This window comes from Melanotaenia boesemani, chromosome 1, assembly GCF_017639745.1.
Source record: "Melanotaenia boesemani isolate fMelBoe1 chromosome 1, fMelBoe1.pri, whole genome shotgun sequence".
NCBI lineage: Eukaryota > Metazoa > Chordata > Actinopteri > Atheriniformes > Melanotaeniidae > Melanotaenia > Melanotaenia boesemani.
In genome coordinates, this window is record NC_055682.1 from 4,169,771 (window position 1) to 4,186,559 (window position 16,789).

Genomic DNA, 16,789 nt, shown 5'->3' on the forward strand with positions numbered 1-16,789 from the left:
TCAGATTACACCAGGACAACACACACACACACACACACACACCTCTCTCTGATTAGTGTCATGGCCGGAGGCTCCAGGTTGGGATTCTCCATGGATTCCATCTGAGGACTGGACAGGAAGTAGTAGAGGGTGCGGAGAGCATCCGGGGCCCAGGACACTGGTGACTGATGGGCCGATCGGGTGCTGCTGATAGAGAGGCTCGAGCTATGCCGGCGCTGCATGTGGCGCATTACTCGTGACACCAGATCACCTGCAGGAGGACAGGAACAATAACAATGCAAAGTTTCTGCAGATTCCCCCGTTAATCAGGCCTCAGCCAGAAAAATCTGAATTAACATATGGTGAATTCATTAATGTATTTCATTCAATAACAACTAGTTATCATGTTAGTTAGCAAGAGTCACTAGCCCCAAAGTGGGGTCCCCGGACCCCCAAGGGTCCACAAGCCATAGCTTGTTCATTGTTCAATTATTTTGCACATTTAAAATATACAGTAGATAAAAATAAAAGACAGACAATAAAGTGCAGGAAGCGGGAAAAGAACCTTGGGGTCTCCAAAAAAAAAGTGTTTAGCTTACCTCTGAAACACTGATTAACTACACATTACGTTCAGTGTGGAAATTAAACAAAGATATTTAACAAATAACCTCCCCTTTTATTAGCTTTAGACCAACTGCAAAGTGAAAAGATAATTTACAAATTCGTCACTTATCACTCACTCTGCGCAGGACACACCTATCTTACACCTATAATAAATTAGAAAGTTTAAAGTGTGATAGCTCCTATCAAGTAGTAGTTCTAATGGCAGTAAATATGTTTTGATTGGCATCAGGATTATGATGGGGGTCCTTGGCAAATATTTTCCCCTGTAAGGGGTCCGACCTCAAAAAGTTTGAGAACCCCTGGTCTAGAGTAATAATTCCCCAAGATCTCCAAAGTTTTCTTTAAACATTGGCTGATTCGTCTCTCAAAGCTTTTCAGATGTCATGATCTTAAAACTCATCTGATGTTAAATAAAAAATAAAAAACATTAATAGCCCAATAATCAGAATATGATGTGTTCAACATGTTAACAGATGGTCCACAAACTTGTCTGAACAGTGAACGAACTCTCTTAATGTTGAGATGATGAAGTATGGTGGCCTGCAGGGTGTAAATAAGCCACACAATGTTAAGTAATGAGGGGAGCCGGCAGCGACTAATGATGTGTCCCAGGAGTTTAAACAAAAGCACACAAAACACAGACAGCAGTGACACACACACACTTACTGAGCTCGATGATGCTGCCCACGCAGGTAGTGAGCAGTGCCTGTTCCAGCATTCGCAGCTCCATGTGGATGTAAGCATCCTCCCTGCTCTCCATTGGTTCAAGAACCTTTGTGTATGGGCTGACGTAGGCTGGCAGCGACAGTTCACCTACACAAACACACACACACACACATCAGTTTGAAAAGATGGCTTTCAGCTGTGCTCTGAGTCCATGTATCTCAGAGGAAAGATTCAGAGAATGGGAGCAACTGTTGCGAAGGCTCCTTCACCTTCAGGTTTCAACCGTGTGCTGCACAGTCAGCAGATGGTGATCACATGACCTCAGGGACCTGCTGAGGACGTTTGGCTGCAAAATAGTGGCAGTAGATGGGAAGCCACTGCAGTCAAGTTAACAACAAGGTGACGAGAGTAATTTGAAGATTTTGTTAGTGTTCCGTCAACCTGAAGACAATCCAGTTGATTGGTTTAACTCAAACAAGGATCATTTCCATCTCAGAGCGACACACAGTGGGACTCAGCTTGGCAATATTTTTTTAAATGATGAAAACAAGAGTGAACCAATTATGTAACACCCAACACTGAGGTTCCTAACCTCATTTAACAAATGAGGCAAGCAGACTGAGAGTCTCTATTATCTTTGGTAAAAATCTATCAGGAATACAGACAAGGACGTCAGTTTTCTCATCATGAAGTTGAAAAAAATGGCCAATCCTCCAACTTCTGATAGACTAAGTACCTGAGCAAGATCTGCTCATAAAAACACCATGAGGGAGTAAATAATATGTAAGTGAATGTCATCAGCATTGCAGTGATAATAAATATTGTTAAAACAACTTAAACTTTAGTTTAAATTTAAAGAATGTCCCAACTTTTCTTGAATTCTGGTTGTAATTCTGCTGCTTCTCCATCAAAATCCAAAACAAGAAACACAACTAAATGAACAAGTCATAATCAGATGCTGCAAGTGGACGACCAGTCAGCAAACCAGTCAGCAAACCAGTCTGCAGCTGATATGTGACCAGTCCGCAAACCAGTCTGCAGCTGATATGCGACCAGTCTGCAAACCAGTCTGCAGCTGATTTGTGGACAGCTGTGAGCGAGTCAATGACAACAGCGTCACAGTAGACAGAAACCAGGACAGGAAACACAAAGACTTTGAACCTCTGAATTCCCTCTTTTTTAGGGTCTATTACTGTCAGAAGAATTAGGATCTGTCAGTGCATGGATCAGAGGCTGGCTAATCCCTTCAGTTTTTACGTTGTCTGCTGGAAGTTTACTGCTCCACTGGAACGCTTCAGCAAGTGTCTGCTGCACTACTGTCCCTTTTTTGCTAAAGGACGTTTTATTTTGGAAACCTTGGCTGTACACACATTTCAAATCACAATCTTGCTTTTTGATATTTCCAGACTAAAATATATCCAAATCAGTGACATGAAGGCATGGCACAAAGGCAGCTTATCTCAGACTTATAGATGCAGGTGTACAGTAAAGCTGCTACCTGCATAAGAGTTATAATTTGTAAACACGAGACCATGAAAGGTCCGTGTGTCGATCAGTGAGGTGGATCGGGGAATTCAGCCAGATACGCTTTCCATGAATCAAGTCAATATCGGAGCCTGATACCAATATTGGATTGGATCTGTCCCAACTCTGTGTGTAGCTGTAGACAACAAGAGCTCTTTACATAAATATGGGCACTTCTTATTAGACATCTTGAACATAAAAACCTGAAAAGTCTGATGCATCAGGAGAATGTGACTGAGCAGGATTGATGGATGCAAATAAATTGGACACTGATGATTAATAATAACCTATGAGAAACATTTTTTATATATTGTTTTTTATGTAATTATGTCATGCCTAATAATTTGCCCCTTTGCACAAAACTAGCTCAGTTTCTAATGTGGTGAGAAGGAACTGGGCTGACCCTTACCAGCATCTGCAGGATGAAGTCTGATGTGGAACAAAACCCTTATTATCAGCATTAACTCATTCATCTGACCTGGAGACACACCTCTGCTCTGTAAAAGCTCAGTCTTGTCTAAACAAAGAAATCTTTAACAAGATGTGAGTGTGGTGGATAATTGGTGCAGATCGGCCCGCTGTGTTTACAGACAGGAGGGGGTGAACAAGCAACTATTCATGAGTGCACAACAGGAGACCAGTCTGGAATGGACAAAGCACAAATCACTGTTTTCTAATCCCTACCTGTGTAGTTCTGATTCCCCCCAAACACACAGACACACACACTCACCTCAGCTCCTGATCCAACACTGCACTGCTTATACACTGAATCGTGAGTGATTAAGTCATTTCCTTCACCTCTCTCCTCGTGTGTACCTGCGGCTGAATAAAAACAACACTTGACGACCCCCAAGCCCGCAACCATCCTCACGGCGAGGAGCTGAATGGTGTGTTAAAACAGAGACACAGTTACCGGGCCTGAAAACAACAGCTCTTTTCTGCTGTATGGCATAATGCTGCAAGTGTTTGGCTGAGACAACAGAACCACAGAAAACCGTCAATGTGTTGGAGGTTAGAACCACGTCAGGCAGCTGAGACCAAAGCAAACAGTCCTACTAAAGATCACAGCATCTGTATGAGGAGTTAATGTAAAGATCTGTCCTCCCTTGACACAAGTACTGCTAAATAAGAGTTTGATTAAAGGTACAGCTTTTATGGCATGTCAAACAGTTTAAAAATGCACCACTGATATTAAAAATATAAATAAGGTGGACATCATTTAGATCCTGGGAGAGGAAGTGGCAATGATGTGAGTACTACAGATACCTGGATGTTCACCAGGACTACAGATTATTCTGGGAATGCAACAATGAAGCTATATATATATATATATATATATATATATATATATATATATATATATATATAGTGTGTGCATCATGAGACACCAGCCAATTTTTTATATAATAATAATAATCCACACTTACTGATATGACATTTCCCAAACAACCTTAACTGAAATATCCGTAACAACTCTGTACCGTTGATACGCTAAACTTAGCGGATAGAAAGCATAATAAAAAGAAATTTAATAAAGACAACAATGGGGCGGCATGGCTCAGTGGGTAGAGTGGTCGTCCTGTAACCCAAGGGTTGCCGGTTCGGCACCGAACCCCTATTTGCTCCTGATGGGTCGCAGTTAGCACCTTGCATGGCAGCTTCCACCATCAGTGTGTGAATGTGTGTGTGAATGGGTGAATGTGACGTATATGTAGAGCGCTTTGGATAAAAGCGCTATGTAAGTACAGACCATTTACCATTTACTACAGGCCGTACTGGGCGCAGCCATCTTTAAATTAGGTATCCTCTCCAACTTACGAGTTCTCCATTCGGGAAAAACTAGGTCACGTCGTTACTTCCGGAAAAAATTCCTTCAGCACATTCTGAAGACGTCTGGAACGCAGTTTTAAGGTTGAAAAATTATAAAGTGCGTCTATCATCTGAAAGTGAGCAACAGAGAGACCAGACGGGCTGTACCCCTCTGCTGGTAGCTAGTTCCATCCAACTGTGTGGAGCCGACATCCACAATTACCTTCAAAAGTCCTGATTATCAAAAACTGCAGTTAAACACAGAATACAGTGTAAAGCCATCTCTTCATGTTGTCATAGTTACAAGCTTGGAGTTACAAGCATGGTTTCTGGACTGGTTCAAGACATTGTAACCTCCAGCGAGCAGAGGGAAGACATGCCTTTCCTGACATTGGTAATAATTGGCAGAACCCATTTAAACATGCTGCTTGTGGAATAAAAATCCCATGACAGTAGCTTCTGTCTCCCTCTTCTAATGATTTGTTTATATTTATATAACATTTGATACTGTGCTTGCATACACCGGTTTCTACATGCCAGGTGTGTCCCAATTCAGTTTCTTCAGACAATTCAGACACTTCGAAGTCTGCTTAACGTTCGTGAAATGGGACAGCCTACCTAGTCAACAAGAATTTACCATAGCAACAACACAGGACGTTGAATCACTTAAACCTCTGAAGTAACTCATAGGACACTTCGGTGGACCCTGAACACGGACCGACAGTAAAAAAAAAAAAAACACAACAAAAAAAAAAACACACGGTTTGAGGCTCTGTTGTTTTCCAGCCGGTACACACATCATTAACCCCTTAAAAGTCCTTGAATATCAAATATTACCGAATTTTAATGTCACCATTTAACAAACATGCTTTAAATGTACTTGGTTTTGTAACATTTATACTAAAGTGTAGTTAAAAAAGCGTACTTTTTTAAAAATAAAACTTTATTTAAACTTAATACGACTCTTCTGAGGTTGCAGATTCGCCACCGTCTTGTGCGCAATGAATTCTGGGAGAAAAGAGACCGTGAAGGATGCATCACCAGCAGCCTTCGTTTGAGGCTAAACGCAGTGTGGATTTTAAGGCTGGATTCGGAAGGACCTTCAAATTCTGTGAATTGGGACAGTACTTTGCGCACCGCGATGACGTATGTGGCCGACGAATCAGCATTTCGAAGTGTGCAGACCCTGAATTGGGACACACACCTGACTGGCTCGATCTTAGAAGGCAGGATTCAAATGTGGGCAACACATAGATAGATAGATAGATAGATAGAAGTACTTTATTTATCCCAAGCTGGGAAATTTAGGTGTTGCAGCAATACAGTCATTTAGCAGTTGTGCTTCTTAAGGTAGCAAAAAATGAAAAACAGTATAAAAATTTCAATATTTACAAGACTTATACAAGGAGATATTTAGCTATACACAGTAAGAGTGAGAATAGCCAGCGGATAATATAGTCCACTGCAATGATTAGTAGTGAAGATGAGGAGTTTAACTGTGCAAGGTTGATCCAGTCAGTGCAAAAATTCACCAGTTACAACAGTCACTCATATTGTTATCTCTGAGACCATGATGATGAGTTAAACAGTCTTATTGCGTGTGGCACATGCGTGGAAGGTTGAACTACTGCAGCATTAACACAAACTGAGCTGCTTTGTTTTCACTGAACTGACAGGAAAAGAAGAAAAACCTTAACTGACCCAAACAGTTGGAGCTGAAAGCATTCTTATTAAGAACACAACGCTCCTATAACCTCTGCTAAACGTGCAGTTTGCCTAGAAAATGTTTGTTCTTTAAAGCTACAGAAATTAACTTTGAGGATGTGGGCAGGAACAAATAATTAAAATATCTTTCAGGCATGTTAACTGGACACATTTGTATGTGTGTTGCTGTGCGCATGTATGTGTGGGGGTATGTGAATATATATCTAGATGTACATATGGATGGGTGTATTTATAGATTATATAGATTTAGCATATGTATATACAGTATGTAGCGACTATCTGGTCCTATCATTTTAGTGGCTCTGGGTGCGGGGGATCCTGGTCATAACGCGCTTCATTAAACCAACACCCAGACTGAAAGGTAAGTTTGGGGTGTGCTCTCATTTATTGAATGAATGAATGATGATCCATGAATGAAGTCCAGGATGGCGGACTACAGCAACAGGATGGATGGATATAGAAGAGGACGCATGGAAAAGCACTGAGAAGTGGAAAGGCGTTAAGGAGCGGAGAAGCGATGGACGCGGTAAAAACGTGCGACCTCCCGTCACCCAAGCACCCCGTGCACTGTCACCTCCACGCCTATATGCACTTTCCTAAACACCGCCACCAATAGTCGAGGAAAATATAGGTCATCTGTGCCATCCCAAACAAACTAACACTACCCCCACAATAAACCTGAACCAAACAATTAACAAAAATAATGGCTCCTACACAGAGTTACAAAGTGTAAATCAGTGTTAAAGATTGTTTTCTTATTGTGTTGGTATGTATTATGTTAGGTACAATGATGTTGACATATCTGGAATAAATAAAACTGTCCTACACTCGTGTGTGTGGCAGAAATATTATATAATTTATCCCATCACACATGCTGGCAAAACATTAAAAAAAAAAGTCTTTGTTCTGATAGTGTACTCTAGTTCACTGATACTCACTTCGGTCCTACGAGGGCCGCAATCCAGCAGGTTTTCCATGTATCCCTGCACCAACACACCTGAGTCAAATTAATGAGTCATTGTGTAGAACCTGATTGGCTGTTAGAGCCACCTTATTTGACTCAGGTGTGTTGGTGCAGGGATACATGGAAAACCTGCTGGATTGCGGCCCTCGTAGGACCGAAGTGAGTATCAGTGCTCTAGTTTAAACCTACAGACGGCGCATGTGGAGCCAGTGTACATGAAAACTCCTGATTTTAGAATAACACATCGAAAGAGGCCTCCTGAGAGAGGACCCTTACCCACTGGACACAGAGACATCTGTTTGGGGCATTTCATATGAGGGGAGTAAAGTCATCAATGCCTGATTAATCTTTTACTGTGATTGATTTAGCATCAAATGCTTTTGTTGGGCCTCTCTTTTTCTCTCAAGAGAAGACATCATAGACTAGGTTGCATAAGAAAACCCTAACAAAAGACCTTTGTTTCCCCTTCTGGAGATAACATTAAACAATGTTTGGTAGCACAGACAGGATTAAATGACTCCCGGCTCTGTTATCTGACTCAGTCTCAGGCAGTTTCTCCAGCTGTCTGTGTCCATTTCCACCCCAGGCTGGGGACTGACATGACAAAGACACTAAATGCAAAAACCACCTATTTGAGGGGCACACGTGCAATAACACATATTTTTTTATTACCAGTTTAATTTAAGATTGATTTAAAGATTTGTACCACTGAATACATATATTATCAAGCTGTCATATGAACTCTTAGTTTAAAGCTTAGAAGATGCCATGCAGAATTGTAATACACAGCATCTTCTCAAGTGGTTTACATGTTAAACAGTTCATAGACTGCACAACAAAAACTCCCCTTTTTACCCCAGAATTGCAAAATCTAGTGCAGAGCAACCAGGGGGTTAGAGTCAGGGCATCTAAATACTATGGTCTGATGAAACAGTCCCACCCACCAAAACTAGAGTCTTAACAGAATGTGGGAGGAGAAATGGAAGGAAATTATCGGATCCTGGTGTAAGATATCTAGAGAAATACAGACCCGCTTAATTACTTACAAAATTATATGTATGACTTTCTGGACTCCTTGTAAGATGGCGAGGCTCAGGCTCTTATGTTGGAGATGCCAGAGGAGTAGGAGCACATTATTACACATGCTATAACAAGTATGACCTGACATAGAATCTACGAGTCAACAAAGTACTCAGAATATGTTTATCACAGAGCCCCTCCTTGTGCGTTCTAAGAGGGAGAACAGTCCTTTGGTGTAGCTTGGCCATCATGATGGGGTACAGGATCGTTCACAGACCCTGGAAATCAAAAACCATTGTCTCATTTAATGAATGGTTGGGGTAAATGACAAAAATATCCAGCTATGAACAGCTGATATTTCAGCTAAACAGGCAGGAGGCGTTTATAAAAATGTGGGACCTCAATTTGAATTTCATACTTTAAAGTTGATATTAGAAGTAAGACTGATGGATTTTTCTGCAAACAATAAGCCATGTTGTGATGGTGATTTAGTTCTAATAATAAAGTGAGGACTGGGTGTGGAGGAGGCGAGAGAGAGTTTGAGATGGTTACCCTGTGCTGCTTTGTTTCCTCTTTCTCCGTCAGGAGCGTCTTGTCAATGTTCATGTTTATGTTGATTATTCTGTTACACTGTTAAAATGCGGTAAAAAGTTAAAATGCAATAAAAAAAAAAACAGTTGACAGATAGTCTGTCCATCAGCCCGATTCAGTGAAAAGATCATGTTTACTCCAGGATGATTAAAAAACAAATGCCAGATAAAACACGGTAAATAAAAGGACACATTTTGAGGATGATTAAAGGTTTAAAGTGAACTTTACAGACATTTGCAGTGAACTAAGTGGTGACGAAAGTCTGATTTCTGCACTGATCTGGGCAGATGATGACATTACAAGCTGTGTCTCTGGGTCTCTGTAAACATCCTGGGATTTGGTTTAGAAACAGGTCAGGGTGAATAACTCGGCCATCTAGTGTAAGAACAACGTTATTAAACACCACTGAGCCAGTGTAGTGCATGTTGTAGCTGCAGAGGTGCGACACCCGTCCTCTGCAGCCTGCTGGATGTTGTTAAGCTCAGCATACAGCTCGTAGAGCCATGAACCTTGTGCACCATTACTTGTGCACTGCTGCCTGAATGGCAAAGAGAGCTTCTTTGTGTCGTCTGTGTGGGTCAGAGGCTAACAGCACTCACTCATTTGCTTCACCCGCTTCCTCCTGTTCATTCTCACGGGAGGGGAGGTTGCAAGGCTGAAGCCTGTGTCCCAGCATGCAGCAGACAGAAAGCAGAGAAATACAATACTTCTTTGAGTGGGGTTGTGTTTGCAAAATGTTATGACCCATATTCACTCAGGCTCTATCCATCAATGCCAGCTGCAAACTTCAAATGTGCAACATTCTGCTTCAGGACTCAAAGCCTGAGATGGTGCTTAAATACACTGCTGTCAGCTCCCTTTGCTGAATGGAAGCTTCTACAAACAGAAACCAAGAAGAAATCTGAACATTTCACACTATGACTTCAGTAAATTAAACACCAGTGACAAGCAGCTGTACCCCACAATGATCATCATAAACTAGTTTCCTAACAGACTGTCAGCTGTGCTTATAAAAGGGGGGAGTCGAAGTGGTATTTGGGGAAGTTGGGAATTCATTTTGTTTTTCCGATGATGATCGATTTTGATGATTTACACCTCTATCTACCCCCTTTTTTCCCAGCTGGAATATAGGTTTTGACCAAAAAACAGCTAAGGTAAGACAGACTTTATAAGTTTTTAAAAGGTTTTCTATGTTTCAACTGAGCCAAGTTTGGTGATAATGCTCTTTAGACTTTTAGTCAAATTTCCTCCAGTTACTTTCATATGCTACATATGCTAACATTGGTGCTTTTTAGGCATGTGCAAAGATTGTACAGCACGCATCAGTTTTCAGTCAGGTGTTGCACTGAAAGTGCCGCTATCACATTTAGCTCACCTGGTGGAGCAGGCGCTTACATACACGAATAAGGCCACATCTCAATGAAGGTCTTCAGACCCACAAAGTCTTTTTTTAAAAGTACTGCAATTCGTTGTATTTGATGGCGCACTACAGCTGAAATGGACTGTTCTGCAGAGTAATTATTGGATGCTTTATGATGTTTGTAAATAAGTCATATTGTAAGTTTCATTTTCATATTGCTTAGCATTGCATGTGTAACTTACATCGTATAGTCAATTTATAATGACTATATGACACACACATATATTTATGTATTATTAGAGATGTCAAGTGATTAACATTTTTAATCAGATTATTCAGTTTACAATGTAATTATTCATGATTAATCATGATTAATCAGCATTTGCGACTATTCTTGAAATCTGCCCGTTTTTCTCATGCTGCATCAACAGAACGAGGAAGCAAATGCTCACTTGGGGTTTTCTTCCCTTTTTTAAATTAGATGACCACTATAGTTGTAATAACCAGTTCGATATTTCATAAAATCTAGACTTAAAAAGTAAAAAAAAAAGGTCTCATTTGTGCCCGTTTTCCTGGTCAGTGCCCCTGCCTGCCCCCCACTTTTCTAGACCCGCCCCTGCGATCTGAAGTATGAATCTTTTCTACCACCTGTCACCTAGTTTGTTAAAGAGGAAAGCTCCCCCGATTTATATCTCAGGACCTGTTCAAAATGTTTCTCACCACATTCATGGCCATTAAATGATCAGATCTGTGTCTCCAACATCTGCACAGCAACAAAGATTTGATTGGAAGACGTCTGCTTGCTTCCTTTAGCTGTTTCACTTTTGATATCTGAACCTGATCTGTCTTCATAGATGTGTCTGATGACTAGTAGATTTTACAGCTCTGTCACTAGCAAACCTCATTAATACTGAAAAGTTATATAAAAAGGGAAAACATTATCTAACTGAAATAGGCTACATGGAACTACATGGACATGAGACTAATTAATTTAGCATGCTATTGCTAGAGCATCCAAAAACAATATTTTGGGGTAAATATGTGCCGGTGTGAACCATGAATCGGAGAAGGAGGGGGAGAGCAGGAGGCTGTGCTGAGCTGAGCTGTAACATTTGTTTGCAAAACTGCGGGAAGTTTTTTTTTTTTTAAAAATGCGGTAAAAGTTCGGGTGATGAAACTTCTCACCAGGAAAAGTGTGGGTGAGCACCCTCATCCCCCACGGGTGTGACGCTGTTAAATCCATCCAGCTTATCCCATCTTGCCTGTTGACACCTCCATGTCTCGCAGTCATAAATGATGGATGCTGTGCATGCGTTAAAAATTTTAATGCAATTAATTACATAAATTAGTTTCTGCCGTTAACATGTTATTTTTGACAGAAATATAGGCAAAAATATGAACAAGACTATGTAGGATACAAGATCAAAAACAGAAGTACAGCGGTGCATGAAGACAAAAAAAAGAGAGAAATCAAGTACTTCGGTATGAACAGGACAAATCTGGTTCGGTCAAATCAGAGCCAGTCTGCCTTGATATGGAAATTAAAGTCCTGGGTGTGATACTAGATGATAAGCTCAGTGAGAATCACTACATTTCACACACACACAAAACAAAGTAGCAACAAAAAGTCCCGATCATGAATAAAATAAAGCAGCTTTTAGATTACATGTCACTCCATATTCTATATTGCTCATTAGTTCTTCCGTAGTTCACCTACTGAGATCTGAGGAAACAATTATAAAAATGCTCTTTACTCTGTCAGCAATGTAAAAAAGGTCAGTCTGTATCATACACAGAGTTGGGTTTCTTGATCACACAAATTCTGTTTTTACAATCAAAGTTACTTAAACTTCAGGACCTGCTTCATTATCATCCAGCACAGATCATGTATAAAGTTGGTAAGCATTTACGGCCACTCAACATCCAAAATCTTTTCAGCCAGAGAGATGGGGTCATAATTTACGGGAAATGCAATGTTCAAAATGCACTTGGTGAGAAGCAGAAGGAAAAGAGTTTTTGTGTCTGTATGTGGGTTAAACTGTAGAAGAGGCCAGAGGACAAACACAGGCAATTTCCAAATATACACTTATTAAATTATCATATAAGAAAATGAAAGAAAATGCTTTACACCCTAAAGACCAATCACAAGGTTCAGTGATAACACAGCTGAGCATGCTGTCTACATACAGCGCCCCCAGTGGCCAACACTACAACCTACAGCTTCTCCTGTAAGGGTGGTGTTTGCTTCAGATTTAGAAGTTGTGGTGAAAGTTAAAGTTGGGTTTTTTTAATCACTCTGTCATATTTGTCAAACTTTTTATACTTAGTAGAATTTATAAAAACGGAGCAAATTTTGTGTTCGGTGTTTCCTCCTTACCAAGAAGCAAAGAACAAGTATACACTTATTAAATCATCATATAAGAAAATGGTCATACAAAATGAGGGGCAATGATTTGTATTTGTCATATTATTATTGTTATTGTTATTATTAATAATATTAATATTACACATATTATCAATAAGGTTATTGAATACATAAGTATTGTTTCTATTACTGATTATATTAATATTGTAATTATTATTATTATTATTATTATTAATATTGATCCAAAAATCTTTTGATATTATAAGTATATTATGAACTACATATGAGGCAGTTAATGGTGTGTGGCTAAGGGGTGGGATTGAAAGAGCGCTGGCTTCTTCCCACGCCCATGAACAAAGACTTATTTTACTTTGCTTTCTTTTATATATTCCTTTTGTTTTGTTTTTCATTCATCTTTTGTTAAAAAAAAAGGTTTCAATCAATCAGTCAATAAATACGTGGTACTAAATGCGATCCATATCTCTTGTTTATAAGAGTGAGCTCAGTCTGAACGGTCATGTCACATTTCATCCCACTTTTATGTCACTAAAGTGAGACAGACGTCACAATCTGTACCAGAGGTGGGAGGCTTTCAGGCTGAATGTAAACAATCTATAAAGCAATATTATATCATAATTATTTTGGCCACTACTGACATCCATCCATCCATCCATCAATCCATCAAGTTGTGTCATGCTAATGAATTTAATTTTTTTTTTTTATTAATTTTATTTTAAAAACATTTAATAAAAGAAGTGTATTCTTATATTCAATTATTAGACCTTGTCTAAAATAAGATTTATTTAATTTAAAGAAAGGAAATGTTTTACATTTATACACTAAAAACAAGCCAGAACACTCAGAGTTTATACGAGTGAGTATCTGACGCCAGCATCCGTCTTATTATTGAAATAGGCTGTTTCCAGTCTGAAGGCTTTTCCTCATAATCCTCTCCATGGTTCTCACAGACTTCTTAAACTTCTGGTACTTGTTAGGACTGTTAGGATTTTGAGTATTTTGAGTACATTTCATGTCATGGGTAACTTTTGAGCTCTGTAATACCACCCGGGTTTAACACAAGACCAAACAGAAAAAGCTTTTTTGTTTCTTCTCTGCCGAGCCGTCAGCTTCAGTCCACAGAGAGGTGACACATTTTACGCCCCTCAGCCACCTCAAAGCATCGCTACTGTATGTTCATCGCTTGTGTGCAAGTCTGAGCATATCAGGGAAGCTCAGGAAGGTCTGAAGCTCCAGATGTTGGTGAGTTTCATCCAGGCAGCTTCACAGGTTTTCACAAAATTTCATTTTAAAAAAATACAGCAGTGTGAAAATAAATAAACACACACACACACACACAAAGGCCATGCTTTTTTGTTTTTCTTTTTTATGGGGGGTTACAAAGTTCTTTTGCTTACATGAAACACTTTCCTCATTGTCACTTCTCCTCAATGAAGTGGAAAAACAAAAGAGAATTTCTTTCAGCACCCACAAAAGAAACATGTTGCGTGGAAACTGAAATAAATAAGTGACATCATTTGATGTGAGAATAAAAATAGCTCACTATGAAAAACAGTATTTGCAAATGTATGACAACAGGACCACGTGGAACCCCTCTAATGTGTTCATAAGTGTGCATTAGTGCATAAATAAATGTCATGAAATAGCTGAACTCACCGTTGGCGTTTTTACCACATATGAGATGCTCGTAGGTTTGCAGCAGTCCCCACAGCTCGGCGTCGCTGTTCACGGTTCCCTCCAGCAGCTCCGGGGTGACCGGGCAGCAGGTCACCTCGTCGTCCGGCGCGCCCACGTCCTCCGCTGCCACCCTCGCGACCTGCAGCGCTCGTCCGACCACCTCCTCCGCCAGAGTTTCCACGCAGGCTGTTAGGCAAACTGCAGCGTACTCATGCACGCGCTCTGACACGCGTGTTTCCACCATCCAACTGAAGAACCGACCCACGGAGAGCGTGAGCCCGCAGCGTGCGGACTTGCCCTGCTGACGCGTGGTGTCTCCGGAGCTCATGCAGTGCAGGGACACGGCTCTGACCGCGGAGCAGATGCACTTCTCGGCCAGAGCCCAGCTAAGCACCAGCCTCGCAGCGATCTGGACCTCCAGGCGCGTGCACCATCTGTGGAGCTCACTCAGCCGCTGCGTTTCCCTGCAGATCCGTACCAAAACCCTGCGGAGCAGAACGGACAGGCGGTAAACTGCCTCCAGGGTGAACGAGGCGTTCGCGCCGGCTACTTTACGCACCACTTCCTGCAGCTCCTGCTCGGTCCATGGATACTCCTCCAGCTCGGGTAGGCAGGGACACTTGGCCAGTGTGTCCGCCGTGTCCTCGGGCAGCGTGCTCACCGTGTCCCAGCTGCTGTTTCTGCTGTACATGGAGCCGGCATGCTGCCACCAGGAACCCCGGTGAGGAGTGCTGGCACACAGCTTAGACTGTCTCGATCTGCCGGAGGACGACAGGCTGAGGGACGGACATGACTCTCTGGTCATACAGCCCGAATCCAAGCTCAGGTCCTCCAATGTTTTTATCACCAAACTGTTGGACATGCCTGAAGGGTTATGCGAGTTTCTTTTACTGTAATCACTTTACGCACAGAGAAAAACTTTCCATTGAATCCACTTGTCAGTCCCAGTCAGTTATCCAGTAGCACTCTGTCTAAAAACATGCTGGAGACTGGTCTGACGAGCAACAACTGACCGCTATTTGAAGAGGAAAGAAAATGCTTTACACCCTAAAGACCAATCACAAGGTTCAGTGATAACACAGCTGAGCATGCTGTCTACATACAGCGCCCCCAGTGGCCAACACTACAACCTACAGCTTCTCCTGCAAGAGCCGCTGGTGTTTGCTTTCAGATTTATAAGTTGTGGTGAAAGTTAAAGTTGTGTTTTTTTAATCACTCTGTCATATTTGTCAAACTTTTTATACTTAGTAGAATTTATAAAAACGGAGCAAATTTTGTGTTGGGTGTTTCCTCCTTACCAAGAAGCAAAGAACAAGCTTTAAACGCATTAATTAGCCTAAAGTAAGCCCTTGACTTAATTTGGCAACTCCACGTGTTGGGGTTTTGGAAACGCTTAAATGAAACTTGACATATTTTGTTCGCTTTACAAATGTGCAATTAAACATATTTAAAACAATAATAATAAAAGAAAAATATGAGCTCAGAAATGTTCACTTAAGTTCCAAAATAATCACCGACTATGATGCTAGCATTAGCTAACTTGGTTTCGGACTTAGCAGTCGCCGACTCAGGTTGCTTGGGAGGGATGTATTGTTTACATTCCTTACCGCTGATTCGATGTATTTTCGAGGTCCCAGAAACATTTCTGCTATATGACTGAAATTACTTGACTTGTGGAAGAACAATTTCCTAACGGTTAGCAACAGAAACAAACTTTGTAACTGTCGCCACCATAATGGCGCATGCGCATATCTGAGGGTAAATGTCTGCTCTCAAAGGCAAGCTGAGTAGATTTTCCACAGCAGTCATTTTCACATGAATATTTAGGTAAACACAGATGTAATATGGCATTATTGTTGTTTTTATGCACAGCCTTGATTAATTCTATTAATACTGTGTTTAGGTACTATTTTCTGTCAAAGGGGTAGGTGCGAAGATTTCCTCTCTGCCACAATGTCCAATTAAGTGCAAAGAAAAGCACCTGATGTTTCTCAGTTGACATTGTTTGTTTGACTGTATGATGGGTCAGAAAAATATATTTTATAATAAGAAAAAAAAAACTATTTAAATACATGTAGTATGTTGCCCAATTTCTGAAAGAAAAGTTCCTTTGCAAAAAAATCTTAAGTACCATCATGCAAATCCACAGTATTGTAATGTAGTATGATGGTGCTCACAATTTATTAATTTGTTTTTATATAATTTGTTCTATTTTTTTTTTTTTTTTTTTTTTGGAAACAGTGGATTGCTGTTGATGTGATGAGCCAATGTGTGCTGGGCCATCTTGTTTCAAAGCAAAGTTCTGCTGGAGAAATCTGTCCCAGCATTCACAAGGATGTTCTGACATTTGCCATCTACCCAACACTTCTACAGAATACTCACTGTTTCATCCCAGAGTATTTTACTGTATTTAATCTATGTTGCCAATAACAGTAATGTACCATTGTTTATAAAACTGTATTTTCTG

General features: G+C 40.6%; 1 protein-coding gene across 1 annotated transcript in view; it reads right to left on the reverse strand.

The window, feature by feature from the left end:
• Positions 1–16,420, reverse strand: part of LOC121636663 (ankyrin repeat and BTB/POZ domain-containing protein 2-like) — a 30,758-nt gene extending 14,338 nt beyond the window's left edge. Inside the window, exons 1-3 of the mRNA XM_041980376.1 lie at positions 14,302–16,420; positions 1,270–1,416; positions 43–250 (exon numbers count right to left, since the gene is read on the reverse strand). Of these exons, the coding sequence (XP_041836310.1) occupies positions 43–250; positions 1,270–1,416; positions 14,302–15,184 (1,238 nt within the window). The 5' untranslated portion in view covers positions 15,185–16,420. The remainder of the gene's footprint in view (positions 1–42; positions 251–1,269; positions 1,417–14,301) is intronic.
• Between the last annotated feature and the right edge of the window lie 369 nt (positions 16,421–16,789).